Genomic DNA, 23,191 nt, shown 5'->3' with positions numbered 1-23,191 from the left:
CACACTATATACTACATATATAGTGCATATATAATATATACACTATACTACATATATTATATAATGTACATGTAATATATATACACACACTATATACTACATATATTATATAGTGTGTATATATAATATATATACACTACACTACATATATTATATAATGTATATAGAATATATACACACTATATACTACATATATTATATAGTGTGCATATATATAATATATAGTGTATATAGTATATATATAAGGGAATGGGTGATTTCTGGACTGAGCTCTTGTTTGCAGATCCTCCGGTGGAGCAGAGACTGATTTGATGCCAAACACCATGCAAAGGACCAAACCGGGGAACAAACGGGGGAACAAAAATCCCGCAGCCTCCCAGCGAAGGGAGAAAGGCAGACTCCAGCCTGCGCCAGCACAGCCCGACCCGCAGCCTTGGAGCAGCAGCACTGCAGAACTCTCCCAGCCAGACAGCGGGTACCAGGGCGGTGGAGGCTGCTCGCTCCACTGCGCACACCCATGACTACTGATACTACTATATCACCATATGAACAGCACTACTGTAATGCAAAGTTATGCAAATAAGGAGTCATTTTAGCAACTAATGCCTCTGATGCAGGCTCTGTGTACCTTCATATTAAAAAAAAAAAAAAAGGCAACTATTGTCTGGTGTTTCAATTAAACTGCTGGGAAATGTTCACATGGCCAACAGGCGACACAGTTTTACTACCCAAGCATATACCTGCACTATTGTGCTGCAGAATTTTACACCACAGTTCATACCCGATTGCCATTTCACATATTAACACTCCTAATTTGTATTATGAATATTCTTTCAACAGCTTGTCCCTAGAGATTTGCTCCTCAGTTTAAAACAAACTATTATGCAATTCTCGAAGAAAAGCCTGCAGATATTATAACAAATCACTGAGGGGCCATTTGATATGCATTCAATGATGAATATAAGGCATTTTTTCCTCTAATTATAAGAGGAAAGAATTAGTAGTGCTAACAGAAGTAGCTTGTTTACTAAATAGCACTGCTCAAAGCATCACTGATTCTTCACTTATATTGTTTTAAGTGCAATTAAGCTGCTATCATTTTCTACTATAACCAGAAATGCAAACAAGTCTATAAATGCTGCTGTTGCCTCCATCAGCTGTTCCCTTTTATTCAGTGTATAATTTTGTGCTAGATTACCATGTCATTGGGATTTTCAACCGTCTCATAATTTTTTTTTTTATTTCTGTGTGCTATCATTATTTATGCTATTATAAAAAAGGTCTCGTTTGCTTGGAAAACAATTAATTACTAGGCAATATGATATTCATACGAGCCAGCCTAAAATTTTTATTTTACTCAAACATGAGAACCCACGCATGAGTGCAGAGCTAGCTGCACAGACACACAGATGCATGGGAGCAAGCTCTGTCGTTTCCCCGCTCAACAAATGTATGCAAATAACAGCTCTGATGAGTGAAGACTCTGAACACATTATGGCAAAGTGATGGAGCACAGATCCTTTCCTCCAGCACTGCTTTACTCTAGCGGGCATTCTAGAGATTGGCAATACCAGCAAAAGTCCTCGGCTTTAAAAAGTGACTTTTGTGAATGAAAGACACAAAAAAAGAAAAACAGCAAAATGTTGTTTCTAGCAGAAGAGGTACTCAGAAAATAAAAAACGCTGTTTCTTGAAGTAGCGTCTGCAGGGAGGGTCTGAGCAGGGCAGGACATGGCCCCATGGCCGTGCTGCCCATCATCAGCGGCAATGCACTGGCTGAAACGCCACATCACCCCCAAGACCCTGCCAGTGGCCGTCACGAGGGGTCTGCCACTAACGAGAGTCTCCCAGTTTCAACAGGATGCGTTTGGACGGGAAGGTAACACCACTTGGCTGGGGAGCAGGTAAGAAATGAGAGCAACTCCAGCTTGCACCCCTGGGCAGGTGCTGCCCCATCACTATCCCTTATATTGCCCAGCAAAACTGCCCGGGAGAGAACGGGAGCTGGCACAAGGTTTTGATTCCTTCAGTGATTAATACCTCAAAAAACATCTGCTGATGCTTTGAAATTCTCCTTGACTAATACCTTTAGGGTTGAATTACTTAAAACAGAGAATTTTCAAAATGAAATTTCAAAATCCTGAAAAATAATCATGCAATTGGCATTACATATGTGTCTCGGAATAGGGACCAAATCTTCAGCTATGACAAACAGTAATGATCGCATTGACATCAATAGATCAAGGCAGCCGAATTAATCCTAAATTAGGCATAAATAATGATAGCTAACAATAACTAATATTAAATAACAATAATGAACATTAAACATATATACTACCATATATCCATATAATCATCTGAAAAAACAAGAAAGGAAATTCAGCTGAGTTTAATAGGCAGAAAATGGAAAAGCATTTTTCTGGGAATAGCTTGAACCGTTACATGCTGTATTTGCTTTTTAATACCAACCTCCAACTGTTTATTAAAGGAAATAGTCAGTGGGGCTGTAAAAAATCTTTCTAAAGACTTCCAGCCTGGTGTAGTTTCTTAGCATCCACATCTGCAAGGGGCTGCCATTGCAAACCTCCACAGTGGGACCATGGGTGCCATCCTCTATCCTGCTTAGTGTCAGGCAGGACTGCGTGATTATATGAAGAAATGTATGGGTCTGCGTGACAGAAAAACGGTAAAAGTAAATGAAACCAGCAAAGACAAAGACAAACAAAGGAAAAAGCAATAGACAGTTTGATTAAACAGCCACAGCAATGAACCAGATACAGCTAAGAGCACTCCTATGGGAATCACTAATGGCTAATTGCGCCTGTGAATGTTCTGGTGCCAAATTGTAGGCAAATTGTGCTAGCTTACACCCCCTTCCACGTACATAAATAGGCATAGTCATGAACTAAGCTTTAGCTTCACAAAAAATGTTCTCGCTGCTCTGCTCTGAGGGACTGGTCCACTTGAGACCTTTTGTGAATGAAAGACACCAGCAATGAGACCACATTGAGAAATGTAAATTCACTTTACATTTTGCAATTTAGACCCAAGTGTGCCTCTGAATCCTCCCCCTGCATTCATGCTGCCTAGTTGCAATCACCATTTCCCATTGCACAGCAAGGTTTGGGCAGGGACTGTGTTCCCACTGTAGTAACACCCTGTAATAATCATCCTGAAGCCTACTCTAGCATTACTAAATGAAAAATATAATGAATTAAACATTTCCCTATAAGAAGACAGGAATTTTTTGCCAACTATGATTTCAGACCTTCCTTTATCATGCCAATACCAGGCTGTCTGAGATGGAGGAGAGCTTTTATTTCCCTAAATTCTGCCTGAAGCTGCGGCAGCCAGCTGTTGGGATCACCGTGGGTGCCCAGGTCTGCTGCTGCCTGGGAGGCTGGGAATGCTCCGGCTGCTGCCCCCTCACCCTCTCCTGCTCTGTGGTTTTGGTTTCGTAAGGGAAAAAGTAACGTACATATAAAGAGGTCACTAAAAATATCAAAAATAAATGTCCTTATAATGTCACTTTGAGTAACCAGTGTGAGCATCAATGCTTGGGTTTGTTTCATTATGCATTATTGCTTCATGTTCACTTCTGTCTGCTATTCTTTTGAGGGAAAACAGAGGTACATAAATAAATTACTTTGAAATGTAACTATCTCTCTCTATTGCACATTTCTATTGTATTAAATGTCTAAATTTCTTTAGAATCTAAAGTAGATTCTTCACATGGGTATAAATAGTACTAAGCTGTGTAATTGGACCAGACTCTTTTCCCTGGCCCATGGGACAGCAAGTTTAACTTACAGCCACCAGCAAGGCTGCACTGACTTTGGAAATTCTATAGTAATGGAAGCAAGAGATCATTTGTCCCCTTCCCTCATTTTATTAAGCACCACTCTCTTAGAATTAATAAAAAACCCTGCAATATTTTCCCTACTCATTTTTTAAGATCCAGGTCCTTTCAAATACATAGTAACAAGGCTGCAATTTATCAGAATAGTCAGATTACCGGCCATATTTTTTTGTGGTAGAAGTTGGTAATAAGACTGCAATTTATAGGGATATTCAAAACTCAACCGTAAGCTCTTATGCTTTTAGTTCGACTATGCTAACTCCAGTTGGCCCCATAACTTTAAGAACAGCAACAGCCACAAAGCCTGCAATTGTTTGAAGGATGCAGACCAGCCAATGTGACGCTGATGATGCAATATGTGGTTACATCAGTGGTGAACAGAAATGGAAAGGGATGCTGAAGTACACCCAAGAAGCAAGCCAGCTGTTCACTTTCATTGTGTCCACGTGCTCATGAGCTTCTCCCCCACCATTTTTTACACCGTATCTTGGGGAACGTGGCTTTTCTCTATCGATGTCTGTATAAAACACTGGCAGCCTGACACCGTATAGCAGCTACCTGAACAAACAAGTTTGGCACGTTGCAGTAGTATCTAGGGAAAGGCACTAAGGCACGTCACTTTTACACAGCACTGCTAGAGGGGCGAGCGAGAGATGCGCTATGTGGGGGGTTGGTACAGCACCTTCGGTCCTTACCAAACTTACCTCGAAGCTATATTCCCATTTACCAGCGTACTGATGGAAGGGGGGGAAAAAGGGAAAATGGCGTCAAACAGCGACTCAAGAAACATGTGAAGACCCTCAACTCTTTGTGAATTCAGAGTCAACAGCTTTGCATCGACACTGTGTTTAGTGACAAATAACAGTAATTACGCAAGATCAAATCCTGACATCGTTATTCATGCATGGGGAAATGAAATATTTTCTATCAGATGTGATGTACTTACAGCATTATTTTTTTTCCTGTGCTCACTTGTGTGTGTTATATATTAGAAGAGTTCATCACGCTTTAGACACTGAGATTTGCCTGATGTCAGAGGGACACGGGAGGAGTCTCCAGGTGGGCCAGTCCGAACCTGGACGCGCTCCACACAGCTTTCAACCTCAACTTGATGGATTTATTTGGCAGCCAAACACCAGCTTTATGCAATCCCTGCACAAATAGGTCCACCAACAGCAGTGCCCCCAAACGAGGGCAAACCAAATGAATGACTATTTGGCAGAACTGGGAAAACAGGTTTCATTAGACAAGCAAGATTGGAGCAACTCCAGCTCCAGCCCATCATAATTCCCAGGTCTTTTTCTGCTGATCTGCCACCTTGTTTCCCACCACCATTCCAAAGCAAACAGCACTTCTGCATTATAAATACGTTATAAAACACTTGCTGATTGGAAGCCTTTGAAAGCTGGGAAATTCTAACGTGGCACATCCCATTGCCATGGCTGATTTATAGAGCTGCCCTTGCGAGGTAATGGGCGGCTTGAGAAAGGGCCAGGAATCTTAATGTGCTGCTCAAGAAATAGGAAAGAAAAGCATTACAATTCAATAATGGGAAAAAAAAAAAAAAAGAGGAAGGAATAAAAAAGAGAAGAAAAAAAGAGAAGGGAAAAAAAAGAGAAGGGAAAAAAAAGAGAAAGGAAAAAAAAGAGAAGGGAAAAAAAAGAGAAGGGAAAAAAGAAAGAGAAGGGGAAAAAAAAGAGAAGGGGAAAAAAAAGAGAAGAGAAAAAAGGATTTCCTGCCAAGATATACACACATTCAGAAAAAAATGTTTTCAAATGCTGTAAACTACTATTGCCTGAAGTATTAAAAGCCATTTTGCATTAGAAACAGAGAAAGCCACCCAGACTTGGGTACCCCTCCTAGAAACAGCTCCTTCGGCGATGGGCAGGCTGTAGCTCATTGCTGTTGTTGCTCCTGGTGACAGCAGGTTTCTTTATTTAGTGTTCCCTTAAACCCAGACTATACCATCAGCATGTTGTGCCTATAAGCGCTTCTTTTTTAAACTATATAAATATGAATATCAATATTGGGCTTCTTTTTTTCTTCTACAGGTATCATGAAAAGTAATTTATCCCACTGGGTTAAGGAAAAGACACAGCTCAGTGAAAACTGCCGTGCAGGAGGCAGCGATGGACTAAAAGGTTTAGGCGACCCTGTGGGGCCAGCCCTGGCAGCCCCAGAGCCGCAGCCGCTGTGTGTTACCTCTCAGTCAAGTTGAAAACCAGAATTGTGGAACAATCTCTTTGAACAACAACAAAAAAAATCACTTCTTGATTGCAAGTGGCTTTGGTTTAACACTGACTTCCATTTTATGTGGGTATTAAAAGAGAATGTGTTATCTGATTCTTTTAATTCAGGGCTTTGCAAAAAAAATATAAAAATTCTACTTGCTTTTTAAGCTTGATGTAAATATTGTCCATATGGCAGATTAAATAAGCAAGCAAAGCTCACACAAAGTGACTCGAAAAGCTTTTCTTCTTACACCGACTCTCCACTATTCTTTTCTACATTATTTTATAGCTGCACCCATCACTCAGGCTGGGCACCGCCACGCTGCTGCCACGGCACGTGCACCCTGCCCGCGGCTGGGACAGCTCACTTGAAATCTGCCGTGCCCCAACCGCCACGGCAGCCCAGCCCCCTCCTCCCAGCCAGACCGGTCGCGCTCCAGCTCTGTTCTCCCACTCAGCAGAGGGTTCACACCACTACATTTTAAGGGTTTTTTTTGGAGAAAGATGGAAGAATAGCACAGCACTCTGACGGTTCACCGAGGTATGTGACTTCCCAATAATCCCTGCAAATACCAACTTAAATGTTTGCTTTCTTCAAGGTAAGAGCATCAGTTGGAGCTGTAACGCTCCCTTCCGTGCTGGGTAATTTATCTACCTTTTCTAATTTTTAAAACCATGTCATTTTCCTCAGTGATACGAACTGTGGCAATCTGCTAATATATAGTATCTCCTTAGTCACAACTGCTTTTGCTCAATAAAAAAAGTATTTAAAGACATTTCTGTGGTGTTTTGTTTGGTTTTTCCAAAAGCTGTACAAACCCTGACAAGTACTACAGTATTTATATGACCTATCAAGACACCACCATCATTTTAACTCTACAGGACATGATGCAAACTACTCTGTTCCCACTCAATAACTTTGCTGACATGCAGTGACCAACTGATTTATCTCAGTTATCAGCTGATTTATCTCAGTTATCAACTGATTTATCTCAATTAGCAGTTATCCAACAGGTTCATGACAATTTTATGCCATACAATTCACACAAGTGTCCTTTTTTTATGATATTAGACACTTTGGAAAATCCAGCTACACACCCACCCATACGTCTGACTTACTCATCCCTAAGAGCAGATCCTCTGACCAAGGATAATACAAACCCACACTTCAGAGGGAAGAGCAAAACCCATGCTTCCAGCCGCCCGGGAGCCCAGGAATCCCGGTCACTGCTGGAAATGCTACTTCTCCCTCCAATGCTGAAAACCAGGTGAAGTTCAGCACAGAAGTGTAACACCTCTTGGCTGTGCCCATACCTCCTCCCATGGTTTTTGGGGGTTTTCTTTAGGAAAAAAAAAAAAAATTGAGATTAATCAAAAAAATTACTTTAGAATGGCTTCCCGCATATGAAAACCAGGTCTCTTCCTAGTTTATTTGACTCTTCCCAAGGTAAGGGTAGCCACAGGGCTACAGTGACCATCTCTGCAAACTCTTTTGTATTTCCCAGTATTTTAATCCTACTTCATTCCCCTCGGGATCTCTTCCTCGCCCTCTTTCTATTTGTGTCACTTGTTGCACTACAAGAGCTCAGGGCATCTAGCACCCCTGAAGGCAAAGGCCCAGGGCACAAGCTGGGGCTGATATCTAAACTCCCTCAGCTCGGCCACTGCAGCTCAGTTTTGGACCCAAAATGAAAAATGTCTTGTCCTCTCCTCCGGTAAACCGTTCGCTGCTCTGACAGACCGGCTGGTACCTTCTCATCGCCATTTACTTCCAGGGTTTCAAGTTAACTTGCACCTCAAGTGCAAGTAAAAACGTATTAATAATTGTAAGTGTTAAAAGCATTTCACACAAATTCAGAGAACTTGGGTATGATAAAATGGGAAAAGGGCCTTTCTGAATATCCTGCTTCAAACCAAACAGATCTCATACTCCCACAAATAAGTATGAAAGCATTTGAGTTACCTTTCTTATTGCCACCACAAAACCTCCTCAGCTCCTTGTTTATTATCGAAGAAAACATAGACGTTAGGAATATCTTAGAGAACTGTAATATTATTAAGGTGCGTATAAATTCTTGGAAAAGACTTTCTGTGGGTTTTAAATATATTATGTATTTAAATACTACAAATTAAACTGAACTAGAATATTACAGAAAATTTAATAACAGTATGTAAATCAAAGAAAATTGTTTGAAAATCTCTATTGAGAAACCCCTTTTTCTTGATTATTGACATCTCTCATTGTACCTCCAGATGTGGCCAAGGCACTGCTGTCCATTACCAAGTCTTAACTTCTAAATACCTTTAACAGGAGGAGGGATGTGCTCTGTAACCATGGTACAACAACCAGACATCACCTCTATTCTATTTCTGAATAAGTAAAGAAAGGTAAAGATGAGTGATATTTCCCTGGAAAAGCAAATGAATGGATAGAAATTATTCAGGCAATGTGTTGCAACTGTTTGTCTCGGGGGGGAAAAAAAGAATATATATCTATCTATCTCATCAAGCAGTTGTTTTCTTGGGAAAAAATAGTGCACATTTGGTATGTTTTAGCACACTGCATGTAGGTATGTATTTGGAGGCTTCCTGCAATAGTCTGAGATCACCAGGCAGTGAAACTAAGCCAAGTCTGCCCTTGGGTGAGTGAGGTGCCCTTCCCACCCTCCCATGCAGGGGAGATGGGACCAGGGCTCCACACCACTGCACACCGCCGCTAATACCAATGTATCATAAATACCAGTGCTGCCATCAAAAGGAAGTTTGCTTGCAAGCCGAAGCCTGAACGTTCACAGAGTAAAACTGGTAACAAAAATATTCCTGTCAATAAATCAAAAGGTACATAATGCAAGGGGCTGCCTTCTATCTGTAGAACAAACAGCAAAACCGTCCTCGGAGATCCTTTATGTAAAAAAATGGTGTATTTCTTTTTTATGAGCTCCATCTAATGGTTGATTCTGTTTTTACACAGCTGCTTAGAATTTCTCCGCTGTGGATATCTCATGCTAAACTTAAGACAAAAAACCAGGATGTTTCCAATGTTAAAAGTAAAGCAGAGCATATTTGGTTGAAAGAAATTTAGATTTCCATGCAGAAAAGTAAAAGCAACTCTTTCTATGAAATGTTGGAAATATTTAAAAGACTGCACATCTTTTAAATACATCAGTATTCTTCTAGCTTTGCAGCAGGTTTCTACCTTTGCAGTCATGGAAATACGCCCATACTACTTTGGCATTTCTAAACGGAGAGTAGCAGAGCCACATCAGCGCAGACCGTTGGGCATCCAGCATTAAAACTGCTCAACGGGGAATGTAATTTTCAGTAGTTTGTGTCCAAAATATTCAAAGGAAAGCGACTGGCAGTACACATACATGTTTTTATCAGGAAGGATTGCTCTCTGCACTTTTGGTAGCAAAAGAGTGTTTTGCAGTGCCTGGCACTGGGGAAAGGAGAGCTGGAGGGGGCACGGGAATGTCCCCTAGCGCGTGGAACCCAACGGGGAGCTGACATACAGGCCTGTGATTTTAATAATATTAAAAGTATTTTTTAAAATGAATATTTATTCAATAGTCAAAATTTATCCTTTAAGGTGTTGCTGAGATAAGCTTGAAATATTCCAATTTGAGAGTCTGAAAACTCAGTATTTTAAGCGTTACACTTTAAAAGTAAGCCACGCACGGCAGTGGGCAGAGGATGCTGATGCTGCGCTGTGAACAGGAGCGCACACTGCACCCACAGGCGTCACACCCAGCGAGACCTGCCCCATGATCTCTCCTAACACAACCAAAAAGCCAAAAGTTTCCTGTCTCACTGAAAAAGAAAAACTATTCGGCCATAAAATACTGAGATATTCACACATATTTTGTATTCATTTGGCAACCTCTCCGTAAGCCCCCCAGTTTGTTCAAACTGCCCTCCCTCTCAAAACCCAGAAAAATCCACCTCCTCTCCTGTGGTAGTGTCAAACCAGAGATGTGATTGGTATACGGAAAATAATTAAACACAATTTAAATGCAGAGTCAATAATCTTTAAGAGCCAGCAGAAAAAACTGGAAAAAAAACCTAAAAAAAAAAATAAATCTTGTTTTCTACTTCACTTATATAAAAAAATGCAGAATACTTCTTCAAGCTTGTAAGAATACAAGATGCCAGTTACTAGAAATGAGCTTTTTTAAATTATAATTGACTTTTTCACCTCTCTAAATGGAAAATTTTGTGGAAACACAATTTAAACCCAAGCCATTAGCTGAATTCCTTGGCACTCCCAAGCCTGCGCTATGACAGGAGGCACCATCGGCACACCATGTCACCGACCCCCCACGCCTGGCCAGCACGGGTGTGTCACTGAAGCCTCGGGTACCTCAGCATCGTACTCCCAGAGCTGGTTCCCTCTCATGTGGTGGCACTTCAGCATGATGACGGGACCGTTCAGCCTCGAGACATCCAGGCACAAGTCGTCCGTGCGGATCTCTTTGTCAGCGGTGTAGGAAAACACCTGCAAACAGAACATGACTGCAGTGAGAAAGAGTTAGCAGAAGTCCTAACTGACTGCCCATTCGGAATACAAGGAATTTTTACTCCAGCAGAGCAGAACTATTTTCTTCCCCAAACATGGAGGTGGTGCCTTGGATCTCACAAGAGTTTCATGCAAGTTGCTCAGCTGGTGAATGTCTGCTGCACATAAAAGAAGGAATATCATGTTAAGGAAAAGCAATTTTATGGGACCAAGTCCAGGAATCATCCAGGCATGCACTCAGTTTTACCTCCTGGGGATTCTACAGAAGTAATTGTGATCGGTGTCTTCAGGAGAAATTGCACAGATCTTTTAGTGCAACGGCTAAACCGAGTCATCGTTGGAAGAATCCAAACCTTCCTAAACTAAACCTTCCCCCTAGTACCTACCTTAACTTTGGGTACCAAGGATTACCTATGTCAAAGATTCATGTGCATGAATTTTTCAGAAATATCAAGTCACTTAATCAAATCAGGCAAAAAATCAAGGTATGAGAGAACACCCCCTCACCAAACTCCTGTCAAACCAGTTGTAAGTGTCAGAAGGCTTCTTTAACTGAACACCTTCAGTGAGGAGCCAATGGACAAAATCCAGGCGGCGACTGACTTTCTCCTGACCACGTGCACAAGGATTAGTTCATTTACAGTAATAAATCCTAATGCGTGGGACAGTCTTACTGCCTTGCAGGGTGATCAGGCAGCGCTGGCTGAGCTCTCGCAGCATCACCACTGAGGCTCTGCAGGGGGGTTCAGGCTGATGGGGAAGGATGCTCAGTTAGGTCTCGACACTTTGCAGGTGGGTCCGGAGCTGGAGGAGTGCTAAATAACTTTGACCGAAGGTCCCTGATAACTTTAACGTGCCGTTGGGGTCTCCAGCCATCCCTCCTGCACGCTCCTCACCAGCCACACAAGGAGCAAGGGCCACTGCCTGGAGAGGGGGGAAAATGTGGAGACCACAGGAGAAGGGGAAGGAAAGGAAGGAAGATGATAGAGAACTGTGAGCATTTACACTAAATTACGTGGCCTGGACACACAAGAAGCATCCCTCTGCTCCTAACCCACTGTTCACAACCTCCATCATGTTGCTGGCCCCAGCACAAAGGCTCCTGAAATGGCCTTTGGAAATGCCTCGGCTCTGTATTGCGTCATCCTTTCCTTGCAGAAAATTCTTTTCCTGGCAAAAAGTGAATTATTTCTGCCCTCCGGTCCCCTCTCATCAGCAGCAGGAGACCAGGGAGCGGAGCCTCAGCCTGCCCATGGTGATCTACCACCCCACTCGAAACAAACATCACACGGGCAGCTGCTGCTGGGGCGTGGGGCTGCAGTGCCACCATGGTGGCAACAGAACTAGGGGAATGTTTGCAGTTAATAAAATAATGTCAAGACCATGACAAAATATAGAATTATGATGTCCCATTCAGGTTTTGATGAGTTTCAATCTGTACACCTGCAATGGAGATACAATGCTGTCAAAAATACGCAAAATATTCACTCAGGTGCCAAGGCTTAAATTAACAGAGAAATATAATAAAAGCATGGATTAATATAGCATGTGGACATATACCACAATTACTTGGTGATTTCAGAGTTCCCATAAAACAATTGCTCTTGTAAAAGGACTACAGTAAAATTAAAAGAGCTGAAGCTGAGATCTGAACCGGAAATAACGCAGTGCCCCAGGGAACGTCTGTCCATTGAGACTTCCAGTGATACATTAAATTGTACTCAAGGAAGAAAAATCAATCAAGCAGTAAATGAAAACTTTTTCAGTGAATTAAGCAGAAGGCGGGAGATACCACATCACTCAGAAACATGACACTTGGTAGTGGTGCACTAGTAAAGGGAATTCTGCCCGTGTAACTCTCAAAACCTGTATACTGCAAAAAGCGGCCAAGGGAATAAAGGCAAGGATTTTCACAGAACCACAGAACAGTTTGGGCTGGAAGGGACCTTAAAGCCCACCCAGTTCCCAGCCCTGCCCCGGGCAGGGACCCCCCCCCCAGCCCAGGCTGCTCCCAGCCCCATCCAGCCTGGCCTGGAGCACTGCCAGGGATGGGGCACCCACAGCTGCTCTGGGCAGCCTGGCCCACCGCCTCGCCACCCTCACGGGGAGAGGTTCTTCCTGATCTCTGACCTGCATCTGCCCTCTCTGCACTCAAAGCCACCCCTGTGCCCTGTCACACATGCGAACCTCATGCACTTGGCTTTGATGAACTCCATGAGGTTTGCACGGGCTCACCTCTCAAACCTGTTAAGGTCCCTCTGGATGGCATCCCTTTCCTCCAGCCCATCGGCTGCTGGAAGATTGTTTTTTTTTAAGTTGGAGGTTCAGATAAATCTTTCAGAGCAATCACAGAATGGAGTCAGCATGCCAACGTGGCAGCGGAGCAGCCAGCTCCAAATCAAAGCCATGAGGCAGAGCAAGAGCTGCTAGGATCAGCCGTCTTTCCATTTTCCAAATTTCATATTCACTGATCACAACCCACTTGTCTGGGTGAAAATCTGGGATCCAAAGTTACAGCAAAGCACAAGTCGCCTTTTGCATTTATTCATCCAGTGATAAATCACCGAGATCAAATGTGAGGGTCTCAAAGCGTTGCTTTCACTGAAAAACACACTGGCCACAGGCAAATACTTGGGCTTTTCTCCAGTGGCAAGAGGCTCTGAAACACCAGCTTGTCAAGGCTCTGCTGAGACGGGGTGAAATGAGTCTGCATCACATCAAAAAATGCCACTTTGTTTTCAAATGGACATTTTCTGTGTTTCCTTGTGTGCAAAAGCAAGCCCCAAAGCCTTTAAAAAAAACCTTGTAACCTCAGCCAAGGTGCTGGAAACTCCGTCTAGGTACAGCTCACTTAATGACATTCTGGAAATATTACAGAATTCACAGCTGAGGGCTGACCAAGGAGGAGACACCGGCGTCATTCTGAACAGCAACTCTAACTGTGTCCATCTCTGGCAACTCTCAGTGAGAACTAAAGCATTCACAAGTACTCCTGTATGTTAAATGCATGGCAGCAGAAGCATTTTTTTCAAATTCTTAAATTCATACAAGCTGTCACATATGCCCTACTCAAGTTTTGGTTCGTATCCTGAATCTGTGTTGTTTCCAATTACTTTTTTTATAGTAAGATGTCTGCCTACACCTTGCCCCTGGCAAGTAAAACAGAAACACTGATGAAAAAGATCCACACTTGATCAGACTGATTACTGGTTTGGTTTGTAGAGGTCCGACAGATGTACATCCTCTTGATCAGATGAGCTGATATGAGCTCATCAGGCTAAGTTCACCGACGTGCATAAGGTTACGAAAAAAAAGAAAAATCAGGATCAGTTAGGAGATTTCTTCAAAAAGAAGTACAAGAACAGTCTATGTTCTGGACTGAAATGAAAAATGAAGATTTTAGAAACAAATATTCAACTGTTTATGACCTTCGCTCTCAATTATAGCAACATCTGAAAATTCTTCTCTAAACAAAACACTGTAACAACAAAAGCAGCCTTCTTCATCATTCATCCCTACTTCCGAAAATCCCCCTCCAGTACATTGTTTTGAAGTTGGGTTTGGAATAATAAGCACAGAACCCAAGAAAAAAACTAAAAAAATTGGTCCAAAAGACTATTGGTGCTATAACATTAAGCTGTGGTACCTATAAATATATAGAGAAATATATACGTATTTGCAAGAAAGATATATATGTATATCTATTCGTTGGGGAAGAGAAAGGTATCGTGCGGTTCAGGCACTGGGCTAAAACCACTCTTCAAAACCAGGTACCATAATAATGTTCGGCCACCAAGCTACCGTAATTAATGTCTGACAACACCTTCGGGAGGCTTTGATTTTTCTTTTGAACACTTTCACCCCAAAAATCTTACTGGGAGAATACTGGACTTGCTTGCTATCTTGTTCTAGATAACAAGAAATGTGGCCAAATAATCTAATAATCTGTAAATCACTGATATAATTTGCAGCACGAAGTATCTCTCACTCAAAGTAGCAGTTTGGGTTCAAGAATTACTCTATGATTATATCGTACAGATATTTCATCTTTTACTATGCTCATTATTAAGAGATTTACCCATTACTGTTAATTCTGAAGCAACTTCCAACTTTGATTTTTAACTAATTTTTTTTTTTTTACACTAAACATATTTGCATCAGGCATTTTTTTCTGGCCCCAGAGACGTGTTTTAGCCTCAGAGAGATGTTTTCTTCTGTGTTTTATGGAAATCAAATACTTATATTTTGAAATTTATTTCCATTTGCATATTTCTTTTTCCTCCCATCTTTGATAATTGCAACACACTGTTCCATTATATCTTTTGAAAGAGTAAGTGATGTCTGAATTGACAATTACAGAAGATGGGTTTGAAAAACATGCCTTCTGAAGAAAGAAAAATGAATGCTAATTAAGACTATGTAAAATTATCAGGCTAGCATTTTGCTACAATCCATATTAATTATAGATATAATTATATTAATGTCATATAAAAATAGAGGGTGAGGAGCATGTTGCATTTTATAGCTAATTAAATAGTATATTTCACGCCACACATTCCAGTGCAAGACAGGAAGGAACTTTCCACGCAGAGTCTGGTCTTCTGCTGCTGTCACCCCACACCTGGGGACATGATGGAGGTCAGCCCAGCTCCTCGGGGGGGCATGGGCCAACACGCCTGCTCCGAGAATCGGGCTGGCTGCCAAGCCTGTGGACCACAATGAACAGACATTGCAGGAGCTGCTCTGGGGGCCCACCAGCACATTGGGAGACACGATTTATTCCCCACTGCCCGCAGAGCCAGGAGCACACACCTACCGCATCTGTCCTGGGCTGCAACTGAGCTACCAGCACACGGGCTGCTGAGGGGTGAAAGTACAGTTCTTTCCAGTGTTCACAGACTCACAGGATGGTTTGGGCTGGAAGGGACCTTAAAGCCCCCCCAGTTCCCAGCCCTGCCCCGGGCAGGGACCCCCCCAGCCCAGGCTGCTCCCAGCCCCATCCAGCCTGGCCTGGAGCACTGCCAGGGATGGGGCACCCACAGCTGCTCTGGGCAGCCTGGCCCACCGCCTCGCCACCCTCACGGGGAGAGGTTCTTCCTGATCTCTGACCTGCATCTGCCCTCTCTGCGCTCAAAGCCACCCCCGTGCCCTGTCACACGTGCCCCTGTAAGAAGCCCCCCCCCAGCTTTCCTGCCGGCCCCTTCAGGCGCTGGGAGCTGCTCTAAGGCCCCCCCGGAGCCTGCTCTTCTCCAGGCTGAACAGCCCCAGCTCTCCCAGCCCGGCTTCCCAGGAGAGGGGCTCCAGCCCCTGCCCATCTCCGTGGCCCCCGCTGGGCTCGCTCCCACAGCTCCGTGCCCCCCTTATGCCGGGTCCCAGAGCTGGAGGCAGCGCTGCGGGGGGTCTCAGCAGAGCGGGGCAGAGGGGCAGAGCCCCCTCCCTCGCCCTGCCGGCCCTGCTGGGGGGGCAGCCCAGGCACGGCCGGGGCTCTGGCTGTGAGCACACATTGCTTTCCCTCGCTCTTCTGCTGCAGCTGTCCCCTTGGGCTGGTGGCACCCGCCATGGCCAGCCCCGGAGAGTGGTCCTGCCCGGCAGGCGAGGGGGATGCTCCATCACTGGGACAAAGGTTCCCAGGCAAGAGCCGCTACCCAAGAGCTGTGGCTGTTCACATGGTTCCATCATCCAAATCAGTTTTCCAAAAGAGGTTAAAATAAGTCCCTAATGCAGCTGAAGCAGACACTACTAAAGAAGACACTGCTAAAGTCTCCAGAATGACAAAATTACAAAATATTCTCACAAGTGACACAGCACTGATCTATAGAAACACAAAGGTACTTCCAGCCTCCTGCTTTTTGTGGAGCCGATTAACACTAAACAGGAACAGAAAGACACCTTGCCTTTCATAACACCTGCAGTCCTGACACAGACAGATTTATTGCCTATGCATGGTAGAGGTTTTTACAGGAGTTAATGTATTTTGTATTTATTTTTTTATAACATCCTTCATTAGTATATTTCCATACAGCAAGTTTTGAGGCAGCAGTAAAGCCCTGTGAAGCCAAAGCTCCATTAAGCTGATGCTTGGGATTCAGGCATCATCCGACTGAACTGGAGAGAGACGCCTCATGTATCACTGACAATTTCATTACTTCTTTCATGTTAAAAGGACCTAATGAAGTATTCCTCCTGATCAAAGTCTGAGAAACGAAGCAGTTTCTTCAACACCAATAAAATTTCAAGCAACATTGTTAACGGGAAACCAGTCGAGTGGTCAATACAAATCTGTAGCTATTTATATATACATATACACACACACACACACAAATACGAATCCATATATATTTATATATGTGTGTGTGTATATATACATATACATATGGACTGCAATAGCCCATAGCCAGAATTTTCCTTTCCCATTATTTGGTTGTCCTTTTCTTTGGAAAACAGTATTTTGTCAACTCATAAGAAGTCTAATACTAAGAATATTGTTCATAAACCCTTAATTTATACTTAATTATGTGGAACTAAATTTTGATGATGTAGCTATACAATTGAGGAAGAAGTGTGCCAACCAATAAAGACAGTAAAAAACTGGACATAACTAAGCACAGAAAAATCTAATTTATTTTGTCAACCACTGTCAAAGGTAAAGTTTGAATTCACCTTTTATAAATGATTTAAATATTCTCACAAAAGCTGCAAGGAAAGCACTTTTTCTCTCCTCCTGAAATTGTTTACACATTAGATGTTGAAAGTCACCTTAGGCAAAGCAGGGGAATTGAAGCCGATTCCCCTACCACCCAAAAAAAGATCCAGGACTCCCCATAAAATAGCCAGTTAAATCACTTTTAGGGGCAAGGACTTGGATATTTTGCCTCTTCACTGAAATCCTGTCTTTACCAAGGCCAGCCAACCACTTCAGCATTTTAGCACCTGAACAAATCCCAAACAGCCATGTGGAAAAGGCACCTCACACCTCAGGATCTCCATCAAAGAGGACTTTTTGGCAGCTTGGGTGTTCAACAAGCAACTCCATCCCATATCGGAGAACAACTGCACTGACTCTTCGAAGGAAAAAATACCCATTTCCAACACTCCACCACACAAAGAACAGCTCTTCAGGAAATGAAAAAAAAAAAAAAAAATTGGTTTTCATTCCTACTTGTGTAGTACACAATCTAATCATATGCAAAGACATGCATGCATGCTTCCCTCACCTCCCCAGAAGCTTCTGAAGTATCTGGCCACTGCTGGGAACTGGGTGCTCATTAGGCTGACGTGGGCAGAAAGCAGCAAGTTCTGTAGCAACAGCCCTCCAGAGACCCAGCCCTTTGTCCAGAGCCTTTGGGATTTGGCACATCCAACCCTTTTTTAGTTCCAGATGATTTACAGGACTGGTTTTAGTTTGTGCTACTCCAACAGTTTATTTTCACCCTGAAGGAAGATACATATACTAAAACCAACTAAACACACCAAGATGGTGCGTCCCACCAGAGGGATATTCAACCTGATCAAGGGTCAGCCCTTGGTTTATGGGATGACCTGAAGATGTGCCCGGCTCAGAGCCCCTGAACACCTCATAGGCTTCCCTGCGGCCACTCTAGAAGTAGGGACCAGATGTATTTCTAAAAAAAAGAGGTTATGCCAAGATCTTTAATGCCCCAAAAGCCACTCATCCCATCCCAGAGTCTGCAGTGAACAGCACAGGCACCGCCAAGCCAGAGCTGACTTCCATGTTTTGGAAGGTTCATGTAAAAATTGTTCTGTTGTTGCCTCAACCTTTAACCACCAGTGCCAAGAATTCATTTATCCTGGTGCTCAGCCCCAAGGAGAGATACACTGTCATGCAGAGCAATCCAGAGAAACACTGTAATTACCACCAGCTAGCACAGACTGAAGTCGATAGTTGGAGCTATACTAAATGATCAACGCAACAGAAATAAAATAGAAGAAAAGAAAACTGGTTGGCAGCATCTACTGGGAACATGTATGGTCGCAACAGTGGGATCTGCGGGAAAAACTTTGGTTTAGCAAGGTTTCCAACGGTTGCTAAGGAACTCAGTTTTATCAAAACAGCACTGGGAAACACTGGCATCACCCCCTTGTGCTGACGGCAAGCACACCTTCCCCATATTCAAACCTTTGTCCTCCACCATAGAATCCTTTGTCCTTTTCTAAACCACTGAGACCCTATAGGGATTTCAGGTGCATTCAGCATTTTGCACAGAAACTGAAAGAAAACCCTATTTTTGGCTCCACAGCAGTGGGGAGATTGTAGTTGGGTGGTTTTTTGTGTGTGTCTGTTTCGAGTTGGTGCTCTTGGGGATTTTTTTGTTAATTTTTTTGTGGTTTTTTCCAGCTAGCTGTCACTTTATAAAGGATGGCTACCAGCACATCGGCAACAAAAAGCCGTCGATGCTTCCAGGATCTGAGGGTGTTCATTATGCTGCGCCAGATTCACACCTCTTAGTAGGTACAGCAAACACTCACATTCTGCGTTTTATCTACCCAGGCTTCATTACTGCAATGTTACACATCTAATGCTCGTCCTCCTGCGTTCCCTTGCGACTATTTCTGCCAATTTAAGGAAGCATCAATTCAGTTTTCCCGCAGACTCTAAAAAGAAGGCATTATTCTCATTCTGATTGTACTAAATAAAAGATACTGTTATTTAACATGCAGACATGGCTCCTTTGTTCCCTATTAATCACAGTTATTATAATGGTGCTGAAGATCACCAAGGGCTTCATTGTGCAGCATCCTGAGCTAATCCAGAGTATTAGACAGTTCCTGCCCCAAAGGTTTATCACCTCAATCCATAAGAATGATGTAAAGTCTGCAAGGGGAATCATCCATCAGCAAAATGGACTAACAAAATATAAGCAATAACTAGTTTTGTTCATAATGGGTCTGTCTAGAAGACTAAAAGCTGCAAAGGAAGCCAAGTTAGGGAAAACAGGAGACTGGGAAAGGTGAAAAAGGCAGAAAGAACACAGAAGGGCTAAGTTACTTTCTGATAACACCTTATGAAATCTAGTATTTACCTAAGATATTACAATTGATAAAATCAAAGCACTAAACTCATAGTCTGTAATGAGTGTGGTGTTCCCTTACCCAGTGAGGTCTCCAAGGAGTCTCTGGTGTGAGGTCAGCTGCACAAGTGCTGCTCAATTCCCCTTCACATGCAGCACTTGTATCTGTTGCATGAATAAAAGTCTAATTGCCACTAAACTGCAGCTTTTGTTCCATCCGATCTTGTGCATAAATTGCTTTCCGATGACTTACTGAACAGCTGCGGTTGATAAATTAGCTAAGTGAAAATGTAAAAGGTGACTCCTGCATTAGTCGTCCGCAGCCGAAGTGCGAGCTGCCATCGGGTGGCTGTGCTGGTGTCAACAGCACATCCACCCTGCTTGCCATCGGGGTATCTATCACATACCTCTCCCTCCTTCTGACCTGGCAACAATAGTAACAGAGGAAAAATTACTCTTTATAACCTCCTGAGAACGGCGGCCTTCCTTTACAGAAACATCTCAGGAGTCAGACAGCTCACACATTTCTATCCATTCCCAGTAGTAAGCAAATTATCACACCACACCAATAAATTCTTACAAGAGTGAGAGATCATAAATTATTTTTTCTATGTACCACTACAGAGAAAGTGCTCATGTTTGAAAGGCGTTTGAAAATAAACACATTTACTGTGAATGGGGAAAAAATGGAAACTGTGAAACAGAACAGTTTCAGAAAGACCTATTACTTAGAGCTAACTGGGGAAAAAACAACCCCCTAACAACCCTTATTGTGTGTGTTGTTTTTTTCTTTGAACTGCCAGCGAGTACCCAGCCTGAACTTTCTGTATAAAACATTGCCAGAAGGGAGTCATGTTCCCCTTGCACATTTACCAAAACATATAAAACATTATGTTCATTCTGATCTCACCCTGCAACAGCCGCCCCAGGTAAGTTCATACCAAGCAAAATCCTGGCTGTTGCAATTCCTCATTGACTCAAAATGAATCCTGACAAAACACGCTCCATCCTGCAGGAACCACAATGTCCTTTCCAAAAAAGCCTGCTCCCACGCAGAGCTGCCATGCACACAAGACACTGTCAGCCTCGGCAGCCAGCAATCGAGGACAGGAGCCCTGAGACGCCTGGGAAAGGGTTTGCATGAAGCATCTTCCATTTGCCAGCTCAGCCCTCTGCGCTCAGGGAGCTGGTGCAGGCTGTAAACCAGTGAGAAATCCCCCAGACCATCCCCTCTGCCGGGGCTGCAGGAGCTGCAGGAGCTGCAGGCCTGCGGTGTGGCGGGATGCTGAGCAATGGCCACACGATCCCAGCCGCACTACTGCTTACACTTTGCTCTGACGGTGGTGGAATCACCATCCTGGAACTGTTCAAAAAACATGCAGATGCAGCGCTTGGGGACACAGGTCAGTGGTGGGCTGGGCAGTGCTGGGGTAGCGCTTGGGCTTGGTCACATCTAAGGTCTTTCCCAACCTAAATGATTCTATCCTTCTCACTATAGAAAAACCACCACAATATTTATCTCGAGGAAACATCTCCAAAGGAAAAGCATCCCCTTTCAGCTATCGCTTCCATTAGGCTTACAGTCAGCTCCGCAGCAGCCAGTCTCCTCGCCCTGGGATGCAGGGAGCATGCCCTGCAAGCTGCTCACAAAGCGCTCCCACCACTCTGGACCTTCCACGGCCGCTCTCTTGGGCACGATGAGACTGAGCTGCGAAGCAGATGGCAGCCTGTGATCAGGCACAGACCACCCACCCGGGGGGCACTGCGGGGCCGCAGCAGCGCAGGACCCTTCTCGGGAGTTTGTGACTGTGCAGCCACAATGAAGATGTGCTTAATCACATCCCCAGCGATTTTTATTCTTTTTCTGACAAAAAGCAGGTTCATTGCTATACACAAATGAAGCCTCAGCGTTAAACAGAAAAAAATAAGAGACTGCAATGTTGTTGTTTCATTATCTCTTCAGGAGAGGGGCTGCCAGCCCACACTCATGCACCTGCCGTGCAATTCCGAACCTGCATCACCCCCCAGCCCTGCTCCCTAATAATATCCCCCTCCCGCCTGTGTGGGATTGTATGATTTGCTTATTGTTATGAACAGAGCCCCGAGGCTCCTGAGAACCACAGTAACAGATGACATTCCCATGGTAACACAACAAAAGCCAAAACACTGTGCCCACCAGGATGACTGTAGGCAGGAAAACCAGACAACTGTTTCACCCTCCATCAGGCCACCAAAAGGAACAAATTTCCTCTAAAAGACACAAACCCAGAAGTCAGCTGTGGCAGGGAAAAAAACAGGTGTGAGGCTGATGGGCCATCCCCCTCTGCCTGAGGCTGGGAAGCAGAATAGTTTTTCCACGATTCACAGGTGGCCAGCGCTTCCTTTAATCAGGAGTCAACCTCAGGTACCCTCCTGAAAACCATCGCCCCTGAAGTACGATAACCCACTGCCCCCAGCCCAGGAGCTATACACACAAACCTGTATTCTAGCCCCCAGAGCCAGATCCCCACCACAGCCGATTTGAGGATAGGCTTTGCATTATTTTCACTCCATACAGAGCAAAGAAAAAAAAGTTTTGAAATTGCTTTTAACTGCATTAGGAGAGCCATAGTATTTATTTTAAAGATTATTAATCATCACCAGATCCTAGCTGAGATGGGATAAGCTGAAATACCCATGCCAACACAACAACGAATCCTCCGGTTTTATGCTCCAGAAACAATTCGCACACGAAGGGCCTCAGTTAACATATCTCATTTTTCTTAATTTGTTAAAGAAATTCATATTTTTAGAATCTCATTAAGTCCTGTAAAACACTTTGGTAGCTGTGAGATATTTGCCCCTGCCTCAAGCTGGATCGCGCCCATGCATCTTGCTCAGCTCTAATGAGCTAGGTATTATTCTTGCCTAATTTTCATTCTGAAGTAGTTTTGTTCCTCAGCTATTTCTGTAACCATACAAGCCCCCTCCACCACGCCCCCAGCATTTACACGTCTTAACTCAGTTCTAATTTTTCATTAGGACAGAATTTAATAAAGGTAACTTTTAACAGGAGCTGTGTATGAGCACTACAGGATGAATGATGCTCTGCGTGTAGGTCGGGTGCGCCTAGCGAGACCCCCACCCGATGACATACTGCTCTTTGTTCATGCAAAGGCAGGGGAGCAGAGAGTCTCTTCATCTTGCAGGTGCACGCAACAGATTTATCTGGCTGATGTGAGAGGTATAAAGGGGACTGGAGCCAAAATGTCTTTCGCTATGAAATATTTTGGCTTAGGAAGGATGAGGATGAATGGCTGTATCTACTAGTAATTAGGGTTTCTATAGGCTATATGGTCCGTACACACATTCACAACCCACCCGTCTTTATCTCAGAGCCTTACAGTCCTCCTAACCTCACAGCTGGTACTTCAGAGGAACTGAGGGTTTGGAGATGTGACAGTCGGTTCAGATTTTCTTCCTCTCTGAACAAAATGAGAGGGGTCTTCCCACCGTGTGCAGAAAGACAGGGAAACACAAGAAAATATTCAAACTTGATCATAAGCAGTCTTATCAAG

General features: G+C 43.6%; 1 protein-coding gene across 6 annotated transcripts in view; it reads right to left on the bottom strand.

Moving 5' to 3' along the window:
• GALNT13 (polypeptide N-acetylgalactosaminyltransferase 13) overlaps positions 1-23,191 on the bottom strand; it is a 158,486-nt gene that overhangs the window by 5,687 nt on the left and 129,608 nt on the right. For 5 of the 6 annotated variants that reach the window (XR_008748587.1, XR_008748585.1, XR_003552159.2 and 2 more), the window contains exons 12-14: positions 10,450-10,584; positions 4,563-4,592; positions 2,469-2,667 (exon numbers count right to left, since the gene is read on the bottom strand). Coding sequence is in view for 2 of the 6 variants with exons in the window: in XM_055813015.1 (XP_055668990.1) it covers positions 2,482-2,667; positions 4,563-4,592; positions 10,450-10,584 (351 nt within the window). In the remaining 4 variants the exon portion in view is untranslated. The remainder of the gene's footprint in view (positions 1-2,468; positions 2,668-4,562; positions 4,593-10,449; positions 10,585-23,191) is intronic. The other variant, XM_055813016.1, reaches the window with a different exon arrangement.

This window comes from Falco peregrinus, chromosome 8 (genome assembly GCF_023634155.1).
Source record: "Falco peregrinus isolate bFalPer1 chromosome 8, bFalPer1.pri, whole genome shotgun sequence".
Taxonomy (NCBI): Eukaryota; Metazoa; Chordata; class Aves; order Falconiformes; family Falconidae; genus Falco; species Falco peregrinus.
The sequence above is the reverse complement of the archived record's forward strand: the minus strand, read 5'-3'. Positions and strand labels throughout refer to the sequence as shown.